Source organism: Sinohyriopsis cumingii, chromosome 2 (assembly GCF_028554795.1).
Source record: "Sinohyriopsis cumingii isolate HCF-2022 chromosome 2, ASM2855479v2, whole genome shotgun sequence".
Taxonomy (NCBI): domain Eukaryota; kingdom Metazoa; phylum Mollusca; class Bivalvia; order Unionida; family Unionidae; genus Sinohyriopsis; species Sinohyriopsis cumingii.
This window is the reverse complement of record NC_142962.1, coordinates 90,350,394-90,370,431: the sequence shown is the minus strand read 5'-3', so window position 1 is coordinate 90,370,431 and position 20,038 is coordinate 90,350,394. Positions and strand designations below refer to the sequence as shown.

The following is a 20,038-nucleotide window of genomic DNA, read 5'->3' as shown; positions in this document are numbered from 1 at the left end:
TGTTCAGATCATTAAATATCCACACCGTGTTGAATGCTCTATTTAGATAATTGAATTTTTGTGTGTGCAGAAACCATTTTTATTCTTCCAGCACAGTGAATTTGATCTTTGACCTTTTCACTCTAAAATCAATAGTCTTCTTCCTAACAGCCATCCACAAAGTCTGGTCCAGACCTGTTTTGTAGAACTAAGTAAAAGGGTGGAAACCATTTTTATTATTTCAGTTACAGTGTTATTGACCTCTGACAAAAAAATAAATAGGCGTCTTCCTTGCTACAAGTGCAAGTCATCCAAAAAGTTTGATCCAGGTATGTGACGCAAGTAACAATGAACTGGAACAACTTTCATTCTTCCAGAAAAAACCACCTTGATGTTTGACCTTTTGACCCCAAATCCATATGCTTCTTCCTTATCCCAAGTGCAGGCCATCCATAAAACTGTAGATTGTGGAGAACTCAAGTTATGCAGAAACCATTCTTTTTCAATCATGATTCTCCCTTAGACCAACTATAAGCTATCCCGTGTTTGATAACTGCAAATAGTGGAGAACTCAAAATATTGTGCAGAATGCATTTTTTTTCTTTCAGTCAGAGCAAACTTGACCATTTGATGTTAAAACTGATAGGTTTCCCTTGCCCCAAGTACTGGAAACTGTTGACTGGAAAACTAGAGTCATTGTTCAGAAGCAAACTTACAAAAGATAGATGGATATACACTATCATAAAACATAATATTCTTCAACATCTGAAAAGCATATCAAAAAGCTCACCCAATCTGGCCCCATTTTCACAAACTTCGAACCCAGAGTATGTGCTCCACTCAATGTTTGAACAGCCAACATTTGGAGTCTCAACAAAAAATACTGTGAGTAGCCTATCATTCATAACAATTGTCCATGAATTTGCAGGTTATAAAATTTTTTGAAGATCAAACAAATGAAACAAGTAGACAATCCTGTACCCGAATTGTGAAATGGGTACCAGGTGTAAACAGGCTATTCATGTTGCAATGATGTAGGAAGATAGTTCTGAGAATACCTCTCCAGCAATTCTTCAGAACATTCTGTTTTCACTGGCTATCATTAATTATGCATATACAATAAATGGGTTATTATTTCAGCAAAAGAAATCTATTTAAAGTATTCTTTAAAAAAAACGTCATCCACTCTTTTATATCAGAGAGGTTACACAGTTTAGTAATGCAGCAATCTGGAAGACATGTTCGTACATGGGACAGAACCTTGATTTCAAACAAGTAAATGTGCAAATTTTGACCAATAGTTGGACTTCTAAACTCGCAGATCTTGTTATTAGCATAAATTTTATGTTCTTCACAGGGCTGAGAACAAAAGAAGTGCATTTTTTTACAATAATATATATACTCTTCAGAATCAGTTTTGAATGTAATTATCTGAGCCTGTTGTATGTTGTGATAACAATTAATACGAGTCAGTCTAATATCAATTAATGAAACAGGAAGAGTTGCTTATCTTCTAGTTTACTGCGAAAGTATTTTCATAACATACAATAGCATTTTTAGTTTCCTTCATAAGACCACTGTCTGTTGAAGAATGATGACATCCACCGTGACCATGAAGTTTCACACTTGACAGGCTCTCAATACTTTCCTGGTCCTGATTTCCCCCCTGAACTGCTTAATGTACTTTGCAAAGGATGACAAATATCCTGTTATATAACTAATATTAGTTTTAAACCCACCCACTCCAAAACACTACTTATTTTAATCACCATAATACAATATTATTGAATTGCTTAAGTTTGCAAGCACAGAGGGAGACTAATGGCCTAAGAGTCAAGTGAACTTGTCACTCTCATCAGTGGGATTTTCTACTGCAGACTGGACGATGGCTTGAGAACTTACTGGTACGAGTCAAAAAGGTACCCTCACTATGGGGCAACACTGATCAAAGATAAAGCAATGAGAAAGCGGAATGAACTCTCCAGAAGGCAAATTTCATGACATCATCCAGAGAAGAATGATTAAAAATGGTCCAAGATGCAGCAGTAACGCTGACCTCCTCAGACTGATTTTCATCTGAGATCTCTCTCAGTGAGAAACTGATAATCTCTTTTAAAAGTTCAAACAACAATCCACCTTGAGATGGTGGCTGGCAAAATATTGAAGGTACCTTACCAGGATAAAAAACACTTACAAGCCATTCTTTTTTTAAATTTAATTTAGATTTAAAAGTAAAGCACTAACTGGGCAAAAGCATCCATCTTGATAATCCACTGCCAAAATATGACTGAAATGGGCAATTTTAACTGGAATAGGAGGAACTGAGGTTATCAAAAAAGATAAACCAAATCAGAATAACCACTTAGCAGTAAACAAGCATTTTGCACTGACAATACATGAAGTTCACTGCTTCTCAACAATGCTCAAGAAAGAATGAAGAGTGTTAGACGGGTAAGGTTCTTGAAGGAAGCTTCACTCAAAGGTTCACAAAGAGTTTTAGATAACAAAAGAACATGCAAGGTTCCATCTCCTCATTAAAGAGCAAGAAACTGGTCTCTGAGCTCAAAGCACATAATCTGTCCTGAAAGATGCGAGTCAGTATCCTATAATGGACCCTACAGAGTGATACGACTCTTGAAAGTGAAACCAACAATTTAAGTACAATGCAGCAAACAATTTATTTCTCAAAGTTACAAAGTGTAAATTTAAGTGGAACTTAAGTATTGTGAATTAAATCCCAAAAAACCCTAAGTGCATGGATGCCCCTTTGACAACTGAGGTATGTTACAGTTGATGTATTGTCCACAGTGACCCTGATGCAGCAAGGTCTTGTGCACATTTCTGGATTGTTCATATGAGTGGAAGATTCTTCCCAAGACCAGGTCAGAAGAAATTTTGATACTAAAGGAATCCAAGTGGAAAGCAGGTCCTTGTAAGGTCCTACTTTGCAAAAGCAAGTATTTGAGAGTCTGCATATTAACCCTTCTCAGGGGAACCAAGTCCACTGCAACATTGGGAGACCAATGGAGAGTGAGGCAGAGGCAAGCAGATAATGAAGTCCTCTTCCAATCTTATTGTGTGAAAAAGTATTTGCGAGACTATACATGGTACATGGACTGATTTTAACGAGCAAGGATGAAACCAACTTTTTGCAAATTCCTGGAGTTTTCAAGTCAACCCATCAAATCAAAGGATTTTTCAAGCAGTACTAACCATGGTTTACCATTGCCATTGTTCTGACTCAATGAGCTCACACAAGAAACAGGGATTTATTTTTACTGAAAAAAGACAGAGTTACAGCTAATTACAAACCAGAAGAGCAAGCCAAAAGATCTAACTGCACTGGGACCTGAAAACAATCACTGATATTCTCTGAGTTAACGAAATAAATGCTTGAATATCGAGGTATTTCTTTGCTATGGAGTTTAGTTTTTGCATACCACTGATGCTTTTTTTTACTCTTGCTCAAAACAAATTAATAACCATATGTTTATTTGCTGGTGAACTGGATTGGTTTGGATTTTACCTGTATCTACAATAGATGACATGTCATATGATCAAGCTTTGATGAAGATGAAGGCTTTCACTCACACCAAGCCAATAAAACCAAACATTTTATGCAGTGCATGGAAACACTTTATTTATTTACTTTATAAGTGAACTCTGAACCAAAGATCTTAACTGTGTGTGGATTAAGTTCATGACTGACAGCAACAATATTGGAATGGGATTCAACTATAGTTTGTTCCACACATCATCGCGAATTTTATCCTATCTGTAATTTAGATAAGCATCATTAAATGTAACGAAAAGTAACTAATTTGTTTTAAATCCTTTATTGGAAATAACTAAGGTACTTTTAGCTACATTTAATGATCCTGACCTGACAATTTACAGTTACAGATAGGATAAACTTTGTGATGTTGTGTGGAACGAACTAAAGGGTCATGTTGTTGGCTTGTGATGCTGCGCATTACAAATGCAGCTCCTAGAAAGGTCAGAAACTCATTCATTTTATTTTCTTACTCTGAATTATTGTTTACAACATAATTTTCTCAACTCAGTACAAGTGATAAACCATGCATTCATAAGATTGGTTGATTACCATATGTACTGGTAAAATCTGGTCTTGAACCTGCGTGAAAAAATGGAGTAGTTATAAACAATTGCAAATGGCTGATGGATAGATGACAGATGATGGATTAAGGTCCATTGCACAAGTTCTTCTAGTCTTTGTCAAGTACAGCTAAATTCAATATAAATCCTCTGCATTTGTACTGGGGACATAATTTCTGTAAGTGGCAAGACATTAAAATGAAGCTTATATTTGTCCTAACGGTAAGTGACAAATGCCTAGTGCCAAAAATACTGACTGCTTGTGACAAAAATACTGATTTTCAGGAACAATACTGATTTTTTTAAACATTATGTATATGTAACTATTTACAACATTTATAGCAATCAGTAAAGCAGGACAGTACCTTACCTAATTATTTAATGTCAAAGATGCATGTGTTGCATTCGTGCACCTTCTGAACAGGCACCCTGTTTCATTTGGCTGCCCACTTAGAAGGTGCAAGTGTACAACACACATTCAGACACAGGCCATTTATAGAAGCCTTTTCCACACCTTGTTTTTTCTTCCAATCATTATCAATTCCAATGTATCATCATTTATTGATAATCTGAATTCTGTGTGATTTTCTTACTGAACTGTTTTCATTCTATTACACAAGTAATCATTTGCAATTTTATGGTCTGGAAAACATTTGCAAAATAAATTTCCAGCAACACTAGTAACTGAAACAGGCAAGTTCATTTCTAAAAGAAATTTAGTAAACTGAACTTCGATCGAATTACATCAAGGTTCTCTTTGGTATTTATATAAGTTGTAAGCTCAGGCTGAGTTGTTGATCATGAAGCAGCAAGCTGATGTTTATTAACTTTTCATGCTGTTTTATGTCATGGGCACCTCCATGCCCAATAGTGAAATCATATTACACAATTTGCAAAACATAAAGTTTTCTTATTTGCTAGATGGTTTCACAAATTTAAACAAGATGGCACAATTGTCCTTTTGATATAATTAAAAGTTGAATATTAACTCATTCGGCACTGATCCCGTCTGTAGGCGTGATCTGGTTTCTGCATTCAATGGCCAATCCCACCTATAGTCGTTATTTTGTTTACTACATTCAATGGCTGATCCCGTCTCCAGTCATGATGAATGTGTTAGATACGACGTCTCTGATTGGTTACAAATGGGTTTTTTCCAAGAAGAAAACAACTATTAAACCAATCAGAAATGATTTTTTTTTCAATTGTGGAAATTTGAATTGTTCAGAAGCCAAGGGTTACTGTTTGAGAGCAGTTTCACTACACGTGTTCTGTTCATGAAAATCGTAAATGATGGTGGAAGAGTGATTTTGGATGAGTGCAAAAATGAGGAGTTCAACAGGTTTGATCTCGAAAATATTGAGCAAGCTGAGGAAAGATATGTTTGGCAGTTTGGATATTTCGTGTAATTTAGATTTGGACATAGAAGTTTCTGAGATTAAATCGTCAGAAGATGAGGATGCTGACAGTGATGATGATAGAGTTCTTGCGGATAAACGTTGCACATAATTTTGTAAATAGTGTATAAATAGTGTATAAATAAGTTGTGAAAGACTTGGACAAATAGGAAGAAAAAAATACATCACTGTGTAAAATTCTTTTGGAATAATTGGTGAAAATTTTTTATTGAATATAAGAAGAGAAATTAAGAGTGAATGCATGTGCAAGGTGTTTTCAAAATTTTTCAAACTGGTAAAAACTCTGGGGCACAAGCAACTAGACAGCTTAGTGCTTCTGGGGCAAAGCAGCAGAGATACTGATAACAGTGCTGGGTCTGAATGAGTTAAGAAAATGAGATACAGTGATAATGACAACTGACTGCGCAATCCAATATGGTGGTTATAGACAGGCACGGTAGCCTCGATTTCAAATGAACCAAGCATATTTTAGAACTCTATTCCAATATACATGCAGTACACTGCTATCAGAATGGAACCGAGTGCCTGTTCTAAACAGAAAATTTCAAGGAAATTTTTCATTAATTTTTTATATCAAAAAATGGGTGTATGGCTTTTTAGCACTCCAATATACATGTAGCTAAGATACCCAGAGCAGAACGCTAAAAACAGAACACCTGTTACCTATTCGACTTCATACACATAGGCCTGCCTTTAACTGTTAAGCAGTGTAGTGTACGTTACAACAGCAATTTTAACCATTTTACATTTTTGGTATACATCTATTATGTATGGAAAAATTTAAGAGTAAAGCCCGATCGTTATAGCTGTGTAATTATTTTTCACCAAATAATTTTTTACGTACTTCAAAATCTTGATAGAACTTGTTCACAGTTAAGTCACTGAAGCCGCGTGACCAACCGTAGCTGCCATTTCTCATACTCGAAATTTACAAGTTACTTTAAATAGCAGATTTTGACCAGAGCATAAACAGCGACCACGTGATCTGACGTAATGGTCACTCATAGCAATGAATGAAGTATCTAATGGGGGTTTTCCCCTAAGGTGGCGCTATGAAAACCTGCTAAAAATGGCAGATGTTTACAGTAGGCATCAAAAGGCACTTCCATGCAAATGGAGTAGAGGCATCAAAAGGCTCTACCATGCGACTGGAGTAGAAGCGTCCAAAGGGGCTTGCATGAGGTAAAGGGTTAACAACGTACACCTATATTCAGCTTCAAAATATGGGAAAAATGACACTTGGCAGCTATGCAAATGATAGATCACCATTAATCCCAACAATATGTGCACCTTTTATCAATGAATCTAGAGTACCTTTAAGCCACTACAATTATTATCTTTTCTCGTATCAAATCCTGTGGACTTGTATGCAGTAAATGGGAAGGATTCTTTAGATAGGGAAGAATTGGATACTGTGCTTCTACTCCGCATGCAGCTGACCAATTTCTTCCCAAAGTCTGAACTTGGCTTTCCAGTCCTTTTCATCGGTTGTAGATTTATAGGCTCAGCACTCCTCTTTCTGTTTGGCAGCACTTGCACCATAGATGATTCTTCTGTAATCAATAAAAAAACATATTACTTGAAAGATTCACAAAATTCAGAGTTTGTTTACTCTGTACCAAATGTCTCTGTATTTACAAGAAAGGCAACTGCTTTTTTTATTACAGCACAATGTAGATCCTTTCAAAACTCTGCATTTTAAGTGACAAATCCAGTTAAAGAGTAGCACTGTGACTCAAAGTACGATTCAAACTTTAGTAACTATATGGCAGCATAACTGAAAAATATGATGACCATTTCAACTTTAAGGTTGCCAAGTAATAATAATTTGGTGACCTTAGCCGGTGAGAGCTGAAATAAAACAGAGTTGGGAATTAATAGGAAAAGATGACCAATGTTTAAGGTTTTAGTTCAGGACTGTAATGCTAACAAGAAGCCAAGGCAATTTTTATTAGTGTACCCTAGAGCAGACTATACTGTTAACATTTTCAGCCACCAAATAAGCTTTCAACATGTTGCCTGGCCTCAAATTTACAGATAGTGAGTCTTAAGTTTTATTTTTTCTCGTCATAGTTTATATTAAGTAATGAACCACGAGCCAGATCTGCATTTATGGTAATTTAGCTGACAATAATTTTACTGCTAAATTTTCTATACTAGTATTTGTCACATCTGCATTTGTCTGGAATTGTGCCATGAGCAGAGCTTGATTGCAAATGATATGGATTAGGCTGGTCACTTACAGCCTGAAAAACAGACTAGTTACAATACATACAAGGTAATTTAATCTAGGAACCAGCAGAGATACACTTGAAAGAAATCATAACGCAAATTAAAAGTGCATCTGCCCAAATGTTTTTAGCATATAAAATATAATTTAAAAATTTAGAAAGTGTTATGTCATGTTCTAGCTTCCAAATGATTCTGAAGGTCACCAGAGGGTCAACAGTGTAGTTTTGGGGCATAAAGTAATTTGAACTGTGCAAGAATTACATTATAATTACATTGCTTTTACTTTTCCTGGTGCTATTCCCCAGTCCAACGTAAATTATCTCTTCCAATTAATAACTGCAGGTTTACAGCAAAAATAATACTCTACTTATTTCCATCATTTGGAATACCCAGAGACATAGGTTATATTCTGTCAGTCCAAACTGAGACTGTTTATTTTTGTTCTTTATCACCAATTAATAATTGTCAACAACTTATGAAGGGCTGCGAAAAAATAAGCAGACTGCTGTAGGAAGCACTCTTGACAAAAATGTAACATATACAGTATTTTATTATGGAACGAACTGCATTTTAATAATTTGATTGTGCATTTTGTAAACATTCCGAAAAAACACAAATTTGTGCTACAAGACTCTGTCTCAATCCTAAAGATTCTGCCTTTCTGAATCAAACGGCTTTATGACCAAGACTAATTCAGAGTATTTAATCATAGAACTCTCTAAGTGGATGTTCTTAGTGATTAAGTACCATCCTCTCAGACAAAACAATAGAAACTTCAACTGAAAGTGCAGTATATCTTGACCGAACGCACCATCATTCAACATGGACTGTGCTTATGTCTGGAGCAATATGCTATAACTTTGGATTATTCAATATTGTTCCTGACATAAAATTTAATTTGCTTTGCATAATTTAACCCTTTAGCTACGACTGCCGCATCTAAGCGTCACCTGTAAATAGTTCGTGAACCCCACTAACGCATATATGCAGTGTCGAAAAACCTTGTTTACAACCCTAGTGTCGCTTATGTGCATATAGTTCAGCAGTACTCAAAACCCGTGTCGCATCTATGTGGACGTGATAGCTATGTTAACTAAATGCTGATTGGCTGAAAGTACAGAAGTTTACATATTTTTGATTATCATCACCAATGAGAGGACTGTTTACTCACAATTTTGATACAAGCTTGAAAGCTGAGAGGTAAATTTAGACACACTGAAAGGGCATGAAACATGTTTAGTTGAGATAAACAAAGATAGATTCCGATACAGATATGAGCAACTTTGAAGGGTTCAGTGCAAGCAATATCAGAGTTTAATGGATCATTCTTAGAAAATGGATCAAATATTGATTTTACTCCCATTTCAACACCAGATGTAAGTGATTTTGAATCGGATGACGAGAAGGACATAGTCCCACTTGTACAAAGGAGTTATGACCTCGCTGTGTTCAAGATCAATGATTTTGATTCTCATGTTGGTTCAACTATTGAGCCTGGACCACAAAGCAATGAGAAATATTTTTATCTCAAGAATTTTCATGAATGTCTGGTGAAAAAGCTTGTGAAAGAAACAAACGATTATGCCTTAAAAATGGTGGACCAAAAACAAGACCTGAGATGATATGAAACCAGCATCATGGAGATATGGGTATATCTTGGAATATACATCGTCACGAGTATTATGCCAATACTCAAATATTCCACAGCCTGGGTGACATCTGTACATTTTGGGATCCCAGGAACACCAAGCGTCAACCTACCTAGAGACCAACCAGGACATGACAAGATTTTCCATGCAAGACCATTCTATGACACAATCTTGCATAAATGCCTGGAAAATTATGACTCTCCCAAAAACCAGTCAATTGATGAAGGCATTATTGCTTATAAAGGAAGACAGTCATTTAAGCATTACCTGCCAGCCCAAAACAAAAAATTTGGCATTAAAGTCTGGGAAAGAGCTCATCCCCAGCCTGGATACATCCATGAATTTCAAGTGTATGTTGGAAAGCCCAATGGACAGAATGGGAGAGTGACAGAAGGATTAGGATCTAGAGTGGTGAAAGACCTTACCAAAAAAATAATAAAAACCACCACATCTATATGGACAATTTCTTTTCAAATCCCCAATTATTTGAAGATTTACACTGGGATGGACTCTTCTGTTGTGGTACAGTCCAAGGAACTAGGAAAGGAATGCCAGAACCTTTAAAAAAAACAGTAGTTTAAAAAGCCGGGGGATATGAAAATCATGCAAAAGAAGACTGGTCTGTGCTGCCTGGAAAGACAAGAAAATTGTGCATATTTTATTTAACAACATGGATCATACACAGCTATCCAGTGTAACTCGAAGAGAAAAAACTGGCCGACTTAAAGTAGTAACTTGCCCAAAAGTTGCAGATGAGTATTTGAAAAATAAATGGGGGTTGGTGGGGTAGTGGATATTGCAGACCAAAACAGAATGCAATACAGTTCTTGCCATAAGGCAAAGAAATGGTGGAAAAACCTTTTTTGGTTTCTCATTGATACAGCGATATGTAATGCCCTGATCTGTATGAAAGAGTCACCAAATCAATAGCTCAAAACTAAGTCCAGAAAAAACCCCACACTGCTTAAATTAGAATGAACTTGGCCAAACAGATGGTTGCTGGCTTTGAGGGAAATAGGAAAATAAAAGCTCTGTCCAATGTTAGTACTTGAGGTTTAAGGCATTGGCCAGGAAAGATCCCAAAGTGTGGGAGATGCAGGATGTGTGTTAGGGTAGGGAGTTGACAGTTATCATAGGATGCAAACAATGCCAAGTACAGTGTGACCCCGCTATAACACAACGTAGTTGGGAGCCATAGAACCCGACCGTGTTATAGACCTAACCATGTTATAAGCAACCAAGCAGCAGAGAGGGTGAACAGACCATAGAATTCCGACAAAACAAATAAAACAAACAAATAAATCATCTCGTAGAAAGGTCCAGATTTTACAAATGAACTTTCCTTGAGATGTTTATTTTTGCAATGACCGATTGTGCTAATAAAACCTCAGTTCGAAATAGTATCTGAAAAAATAAAGTACTCTACGTGTTTATTTATTTCTTGTTTATTTTTTTGACGACCAACGTTGGTAGGTACCCTCTCTGCTGCTATTAATTTACCACCATACCAAGTTTGATGAATATTTTTCAACACGTTCTCGCTGTCCTTTCTCCTCATCTGTTTCATCTTCATCTGAATCTTCGGAATTTGTTCTATGTTTCAAGTAATATTCAAGTTCTGATGGTGGTTTTTCTATTTTGGGATTTATGTTCTTTCTTTTTCTGTAATAGTTCATCAAACTTCGATATCGATCTCCACCGCAATTTTTGCAAATCTGATATAATCCTCTAACGCCGTTGTTACATCCAACACATCTTCGTGGACCAGCATGAGGGTTTTTCTTTATAAGATAATTATGTTTCTTGCAATATTCTCCACGGCACCTTTTGTTGCATTTATCTGTTGTTCCTTGACGCAGCCACGCACAGTTGTTCATTATATTAATGATATCTGTTTAATTAAATTTAATTTTATCATCACCCCTGTTACCCAAATATTTTATCAATACCCACACGATATCTTGTTCTTGGATCATGTAAATTTATTGTTATAAATCCATGCGGGGTAGCTTGCGCTCGTGAGAAGAAATGTTTGAATTTAATTATATCCATGTCACCACCACACCAAGTTTGATGAATATTTCGCAACGTGTGTGTGTCTACGCCATTAAACACAACTAAAATGTTGCAGTTGTCTCTGATCACTTTTGGTATTTGTGTATATCGTTGAGTAACATAGATCACGTCTGTATTTTTATGTCTCCCTCGGGAAAATATTCTGGCTGGATTTGATTGTTTATCTAGCATCACATCGTCGTATACAACTAAATTATTAATAAATCCGTCTATGGAATCTACGGATGGTGCTTCATCAATATCGGTTATAAACTCTATAACATCATTATCTTCATCCAGTAATCGCGCGTTTTCATTGAAATCTTTAAGTACATCATAACATCGTTGATCATCAACGGATGGTGCTACTAAATACAACTTATCCCATTTCAACCATCTCATTATCAGATTAAGTAATAATTGCGTCTTACCCGATCCAGATGGTCCTATGATAATCATTCTGATGGAGTTCGGTAGCGCAGGATGATGCTTAACTGGCTCTCGTTGCCGAGTTGCTGAGAAATCAATTATATCCATATATATTATAACATGAATTTATATTGTTTACGCTGTAAAGTTAAAACTCCAACTACTGATTTAGCTACGGTTACAACAAAAAATAAAAAAATAGCGTACGGTGGAAAATGTTCTATATGCGGTAGAAAGAAATTTTCGTTTTTACCTAATAAGCGCGGTGGTGATATTGCTAATTTGATGTCAAAGTTTCCAGGTGCTCCATGGGCTAAATACAGCGGAGAAAAACATCTACCGGGATATAATTATTGCGGTCCTGGTACCAGACTCGATATCAGGCTTGATAATCAGGATCAACCAAAACCAGGCGAGGAACCAATAAACGCTATTGATCGAGCTTGTCATGTTCATGATGTAGCTTATAAAAGTAAAAATCTACAAGATAGGCATATTGCAGATGTAAAATTAATTCATTCATTAAATTCTATAAAAAATAAAAATATTAGAGAATCATTAGCTAATTGGTTAGTAAGATCCTCGATGAAAGGTAAATTAGCGATTGGGGCTGGTAATTAATAATGGAATCAATTTATTATTCACCGAGAGGATACTGGAGAGGCAAAGCAGCAATTGGTAAACTCGCTGATGCAGCATCGGTTAAACATTCTACTGCTAAAACGTGGTTATCTAAACAAGCAATATGGCAAATTTATCTACCACGTCCTAAACAAATTCAGTACTCGTATTTCGATGTCAGTGTTCCTAATGAAGTTCATCAAGCTGATATTCTGTTTTTACCGCATGATACTGTGCGTGGAAAAACTTACAAGTACGCGCTAACCGTAGTTGATGTTGCAAGTAGATATAAAGAAGCAGAGCCGCTATCGGCAAAAACATCATCTGAAGTAGCCGATGCGTTTGAACGAATTTATCAACGAGGACTCGGACCACGAGGTGGTCTGCGATGGCCACAGCTACTACAGGTTGATCCTGGTAAGGAATTTCTTGGTCCAGTATCATCGTTGATGAAACAACATAATACCAAAATACGACGAGGTCATACTGCAATTCATCGTGATCAAGCAATTGTTGAGCGATTTAATCGAACACTTGCTGAACGGTTATTTGGATATCAATACGCGAGGGAATTTATTCAGGATAAAAGATCTCGCGAATGGGTGGCAAGATTACCAAACGTGATAGCTGCATTAAATAATGAGATCACACGAACAACCAACATGAAACCCATTAGCGCGGTCACAAAAAAAAATATACCAACACAACGGAAAGATGCTGGAAAACAAAAAATATTAGGTGATGTTATAGTCAGATATTTATATGAGCCTGGTGAACTTGAAGGTGGTAAAGCGAGAGCAACTGATCCTATTTGGAGTGTTACCACACACAAAATATCTACCGTGACAAGATCCACTGGAAGAAATGTAGGCGTTTCCAGACCTGCAATCTACAGATTAGATTCTGCTGCTCCTCAACGTGGATTTACGCGTGAACAACTACAAATAATTCCCGCGGATACACAACTACCACCGCGATCACTCCGGTGATTTCGATCACTTAACTAGCGCCAAGGGTGCCTGCACCCCGACGTCGATTACACTCAAGACAGGTTAACATGGTATTTTCTCGTGTATGACCGCGACTATTATCTTTTCTATCTACGGTAAATTGTCTTGAATCATTACTCGAATACCGCCATAACATTATACAATTACAACTGGTGCAATGATTATTCTGCTGCTGTTTTAACTCAATAATAAATTCAACATCAAGATCAAAGTCACGTTTATTTTTTTTGTCAGATTGTTTGTATCCGATTAATTTTTTTCTTATTATATCATCATCGATGATGTTAAATTTATCAACGATTTCAGGAATTATAATTCTACGTAATTGAGATATATTTCTGACCCTCGATACCGCTAAATAAACTAAATTTGACCACTCGATGCGATCGTCTACAATCCAGACTCGTGTGTCAGAAATAGTTAATCCCTGAGACGAGTGGATTGTCATAGCGTATCCCAACACCCATGGAGATTTGTCAGCGCGTAATGCATCTTCGACCACACTGATATCAACGGCGACAATATCATTTAATACGAGATTCTGTTTCCTTGACTCTGTCTGTCCTGGAATATCAACATTAATATTCTGTTTTCGTGTATCTGATGGTCTATAACACAACGGTACGGGTAGTTCTGAATATTGTTCTTTATGTAGCTGAAATAACTGTTGTTGTAAAGCGTCTCTGATTATTTTTCTACTTGCTACGATCAAATCGGTGGGTCTCCATGAGTTCAAAAAATCACTCATTGATGTCTCTGAGATCACTCCACGTATTATTTCACACTGAATTTTGTTTGATTGTAATCTGATTAATTTTTTAAACTCCTTCAAATTTGCATCAAGAGCTCTATGATCATCGTCTATTTCTTCGTAATAATCAACGAAATTTTTTAACCAATCATGTGGAGATGGTCCAACAAAGGGCGGCGGTTGACCATGATCGCCACACATTATTATAGCGGTATTTTTCGTCAACAACCAATCAAGAAACATTTTTAATGTATCCAATGACACCGTGCATATCTCATCCCAAATAATTATTTTAGGTATATATTTTTCTCCCATCCGTTGAGGAGTCCATGTATCTCCGCGCCATCGGAAGAAACTATGATACGTACACGATTGTACTTGCCGCTGTTTCATCTCACGTGCAAGTCTATGTGTGGGTGTCAGCACGATCATATCTGAATTTCTAAAAACATTAATCGTTCGAGTTGTTTTGCCGCATCCACCAGGTCCATTGAGATATACTGTCTTATATCTGGTTATTGGATCACTCAACGATGGTGCCTTCGACATTTCTGATATTTTATTACCCTCACGATAAACATCTCTCATTGGAACATCTGCTGATTCTGTGTAATTGTGTAATAGTTCCTTTTTTATTCTCCACGAACCCCATCGTTCATCATTACTTGTAAATTTCATGACAAGTTCTAAATATTTACTTGAAATATAAAACGAGTCTGCTGCGACTCTGACTGCGGTCTCAGGAAATCTATTAATCATCGATAATAAATTTATAGAAACATAAGCCAACATGGAAGATCTTAGATGAGTATATTGCGGGGATACGTCATTTATGTAACTAACGATCGTACCTAATTTTGTTCCGTCGGATAAATAAACACTCTCTCGATTTACAAACGTATTTTTCGCCGTTGTATCAGCGATTATAAAATCGTACTCGGCATCATCTAGAATTAATCGTGCGTGATGTCTTTTATAATCATATGCACCACCTTGAGTAAATTTACCTATAATTTTTCTACCGAGATCTTTTGCGGTTTTGAGTTTATTAGGAATATCATCCTTAAACTCGCTGATAACTTCAGAATCTGACATGGGCAACCAAACTTTGGTCTGTGCATGATATGATATAATTGCCTCACTGACCACCAACGATGTCAGTATCGCACAATCTAGCATATATCGCAACAAAACTATAGGTGCCCAACGTTTTTCACAAAAATGTCTGCCAAACCAAACATAACAAATCTTGTGAAGATTTTCGTTAAACTCGAACGACTCAATACAGGCGAATCCAGTCAGATCAAAATCAGGTAATGGTCCATTAATTGCCACTCGCGTCATCTCGTTTGTAGGGTGACCAAATCTTTCAAAGTACGTAGAACAATCTCCGTATCCCAGAAAACTTCCTGGATAACATGCAACCATATCAACCGAAATAACATCATTGTAATTGTATTTGGTATTCCATAATCCGCCATGTCCATATTCGACGCAACTTGCGCGTACGTCCTCGAGTAAATCAAATCGTGTTGGTTTCCATGAATTTCGTTCTCTGGCGAAATGAGCCGCAACAGATGGAACAGTAAAACAATTAGTTAGTAATTTGTCAGTATTTTCCGCGTGCTTGCACTGTAAAAACGTCGCAAGATTTTTCATCTCGTCATGGAGGGATTCTGTGCGATATATTTCACCGTTCGGTTTGACAAACTGATCAAATTCACCCTCCTCATTACTTTTGAATAACCATACCGATACAGGATCGGTTTTACTTATTTCGTTGATAAAATCAAACATACTCATATCTGCCACAGATAATTCTGTGGGGTAAAATCTAACAGTTCGATCACGTGGAAATATTGTTACTGCGTTAGTCCATGCGTGCGCGTTATGATCGATAATATTTATTGGAGCTCCTTTCGATTTATATTTCGACTGGTACAGTACTTCTCCCGTTATTGTCGCCACAGTTATTGGAAATTTTAATATTTTTCCTAACCCAGCAACATCTTTTATTGTAGCACCAGTATCCTTAACTGAATCAGCCCACGAGTTTATTTTTTCACGCCTTAAATCAGTTAATCCATTTCCACGCATCGCGTTTGTAAAGTGTTCTATTACTCGTTCAGCTACACAATTTAACCTTGAAAATTTCATCGGCGCTAGTTTATCAACGTTGGGTTTTTTATTTATCTCATAAATTCCATAAATAACTGCTGTTACAGGATACGCTCGCTCATAATAGGGTTTATCAATACCAGTCAATAGACCCGGTCTGGAATTTTTACTTAATATGATAGTTTTATTATTACCAAGGACAGGATCATATTTGTCACGGATAATCCAACTATCTGTTTCTGTTAATACAATAAATTTTACTCTGAAGAAATATTTTTGATTGCCCTCGTATTCAGCGATGTAGTTAATGATAGTTGCCGCTCGCTTGTCGTTCATTGTGGCGTCCGTGACAGTGTTGCGTATAATCTTGAACGTTGACCATGTATGAGATGCACCATCCGTGTAAAATTCTTTCTTAGCGTCATGAATTTTCGAGATCAAACTTTTATTTTTCGGATCAACCAGATCTCGTACTGGCAAGTCAGAAGATAATCTGTCAAGGTTGAATTTATACTTAGCAGGCCTAGTTTGGGATAATCTCTCAAACTCGTTCATATAATTAAAACAAATATTTAAATAAAGAAAATTTATATATATATATACAATGTCCCAATGTAGATGGTTGATGATCGGCTCAGTAAATCGATGCAACAAATCCTGCAGAAAGGAATTTTGTTGGATGCACTCACAAAACATACGACGAGGAAGTCTAGGACCAATACCATGTCTACGGTGTGGTATTGGAGTGCGAGGAAAGACAGAATTATGTGGAAAGTGTGGCGGGAAACGGTTCAGAGAGCTTAAAAGATATTATGACAAAAAAAATAATAGCGGTGAAAACGCTATAAAATCCGTGAAGGATTATATATCAAGATTTCAGACAAACAATGATTTAAACATATAATATTATTATAATGGAGCAAAATATATTTGTCCCACATCCTGTCATAACAAACTATGAATCAAATATTAATGGTATCATCAGACACTGCAAGTTGAAGAGACCAGTTGGTTATGTTTCTAATACTGGCTATCTTAGATTTGTAGTTGGAAAGAAAAATTATCATTGTCATCGTTTCACATACGAGTGTCACAGGGGTTTGATCAAAGACGGTCTTGTTATTGATCATATTGACGGGGACACTCAAAATAACTCCCTACACAACCTTCGTGTTGTCACTCGAAGCGTGAACTCTGCATGTGGTAATACAGGAAGATGTAAGACAATCGGAAAGAGGGCGGTAATTTCTACAAACATAGAAACCGGTGAAGAAATTATGTTTCAGTCTATGAACGCGGCTGCGACATATTTTGATATTGACTCGCGTGTGGTAAAATACGTCGCAGATAATATAACCAGATCTACTTTCTCGAAAAAATATAAACAGAAAATTACATTTCAGTATCAATAACTATCATAACCACATTATTAACTATCATCACCACATTATTAACTATCATCACCACATTATTAACTATCATCATCACATTATTAACTATCATCACCACATTGAATTAATTTTTTTAATTTATGTCACAGTAGGTCCGCCATACACTACTGAATTTTTGATTACATAAGGGAGATTACTTTGTAATATATAGTTTTCTTCGTAGATGGTTGGTTTTTTATGATCGTAATTAGTCAGTTTAACTAATTACATCGTATAGTGCCGACGAACCTAACTCATTAGACTCATAAGTATTATTTATGGTTTTTAAATATTTTCCCATCATACAACACATGATAATATTATTGATCCGTAGGAAGCTGTGTGTGAAACAGAAACCGTTACTCATTGTAATTGACCTGCAGTTGTGTGTTCACTGAACTTACATTCTGGAAAGTTCTTTGACTGGTGCATTAATGCCACTGTTATTATTGATTTTCGGTCTGCTTAGGAAACCAGCTACAAATACAGAAACTATTATTCAGAAACTGTTATAAATACAGAAACTATTATTCAGAAACTGTTATAAATACAGAAACTGTTATTATCCAGAAACCGCTACAAATACAGAAACTGTTAAATACAGAAACCGTTATTATTCAGAAACCGCTGTTTACTGTAAATATTGGTTCCTTAGCTATATAGCTAGCTATATATTAACTTCCGAAACATATGTTCGTAACAATGTTTGATAGCTCGATCAGTATGGTATTGGACTGTGGCGCTCGCGGTCCAGGATCAAACCCCCATGGCTGACAATTTGTCGGTGGTGCGCATAATTGCGATTTTTATAATAGTGGGGGGAACCGCAAGAACCCCTCCGCTCAGCAAAATTTACCCACAATATTGACTTGTGGTTGATACCTATTTTTCGTATCACCCATTGGATTAATTATTATGGGTGGGTTTTTGCTGAGCGTACCTTAATTAAGTTATATGTTTGTGCTGTCCCAGAAACATCCCGACGAACTCGAAGGGGTTCTGGGATATTTTTTTTTATTTTAAAGATTTATATATTATATAATGAACCATGAAAATATCAATGATGTAATTGTCGCTATTAAAAAATTGAAAAAAGATGGAATTAATATATCTGATGAACTTAATCCTGAAAAAATAGTTTCTGACTTTGAGATTTTACAAGAACGTAAAACCATGGGGACACACACACTATCATCTGAATACAGGCTCATGAAACGGATTCAATCGGCAATGTTTCAGTCGCTAGCTACCGTAGAAGATGATCATGTGAAGGAGTTCGTTCCTCTTTCTACCGCCGTAGAAAGAATTAAGTCGTTATTATCCCACGAGTATGAGGCAAAGAAAACGATTAGTACCCGTATAAGACTATTAAGAAAAATAATGTCAGATCGTGAAACGATCCAAGGTAACCCCGTTACTGGTGAAACGATCCAAGGTAACTTCGTTACTGGTGATAATGAAAATGAAAGTTTTGCGATCCAAAGTAACCTCGTTACTGGTGATAATGAAAATGAAAGTTTTGCGATCCAAGGTAACTTCGTTACTGGTGAAACGATCCAAGGTAACTTCGTTACTGGTGAAACGATCCAAGGTAACTTCGTTACTGGTGAAACGATCCAAGGTAACTTCGTTACTGGTGATAATGAAAATGAAAGTTTTGCGATCCAAGGTAACCTCGTTACTGGTGATAATGAAAATGAAAGTTTTGGTAACTGGGGTCCATGTCAACGCTGACCACGTGTATTGGTAGTCAAAATCAAGAAAGTTCTAACCTTGTCAAATTTGTTCCTAATAAATTTTATTTATTATAAATTTTATTTATTAATAATATTATTTTTACTGAGGATTTTTTTTTTTTTTTACTAAAATCAAGAAAAATGCACAAATTACTTGATTCTGACGGGGTAGTTGGTAGTCAAAATCAAAGAAAAATGCACGAACTACTTGATTTCTGACGGGGTAGTTGGTAGTCAAAATCAGGAAAATTGAGCAATTTCGTTGTATTTTAGTAAAAAAAAATAAAAATCTCAGTAAAATTAATATTATTAATAAATAAAATTAATTTATAATAAATAAAATTTGTTAGGAACAATTTGACAAGGTTAGAACTTTCTTGATTTTGACGGGGTAGTTGGTAGTCAAAATCAAGTAGTTCGTGCATTTTTATGTTTCTGACGGGGTAGTTGGTAGTCAAAATCAAGTAGTTCGTGCATTTATATGTTTCTGAGGG

At 36.2% G+C, this 20,038-nt stretch overlaps 1 protein-coding gene across 1 annotated transcript in view; it reads right to left on the bottom strand.

Moving 5' to 3' along the window:
- LOC149805350 (DNA (cytosine-5)-methyltransferase 3B-like) overlaps positions 1–20,038 on the bottom strand; it is a 189,504-nt gene that overhangs the window by 146,547 nt on the left and 22,919 nt on the right. The window contains exon 3 of the mRNA XM_089949549.1: positions 6,828–7,066. Within this exon, the coding sequence (XP_089805675.1) occupies positions 6,828–7,066 (239 nt within the window). The remainder of the gene's footprint in view (positions 1–6,827; positions 7,067–20,038) is intronic.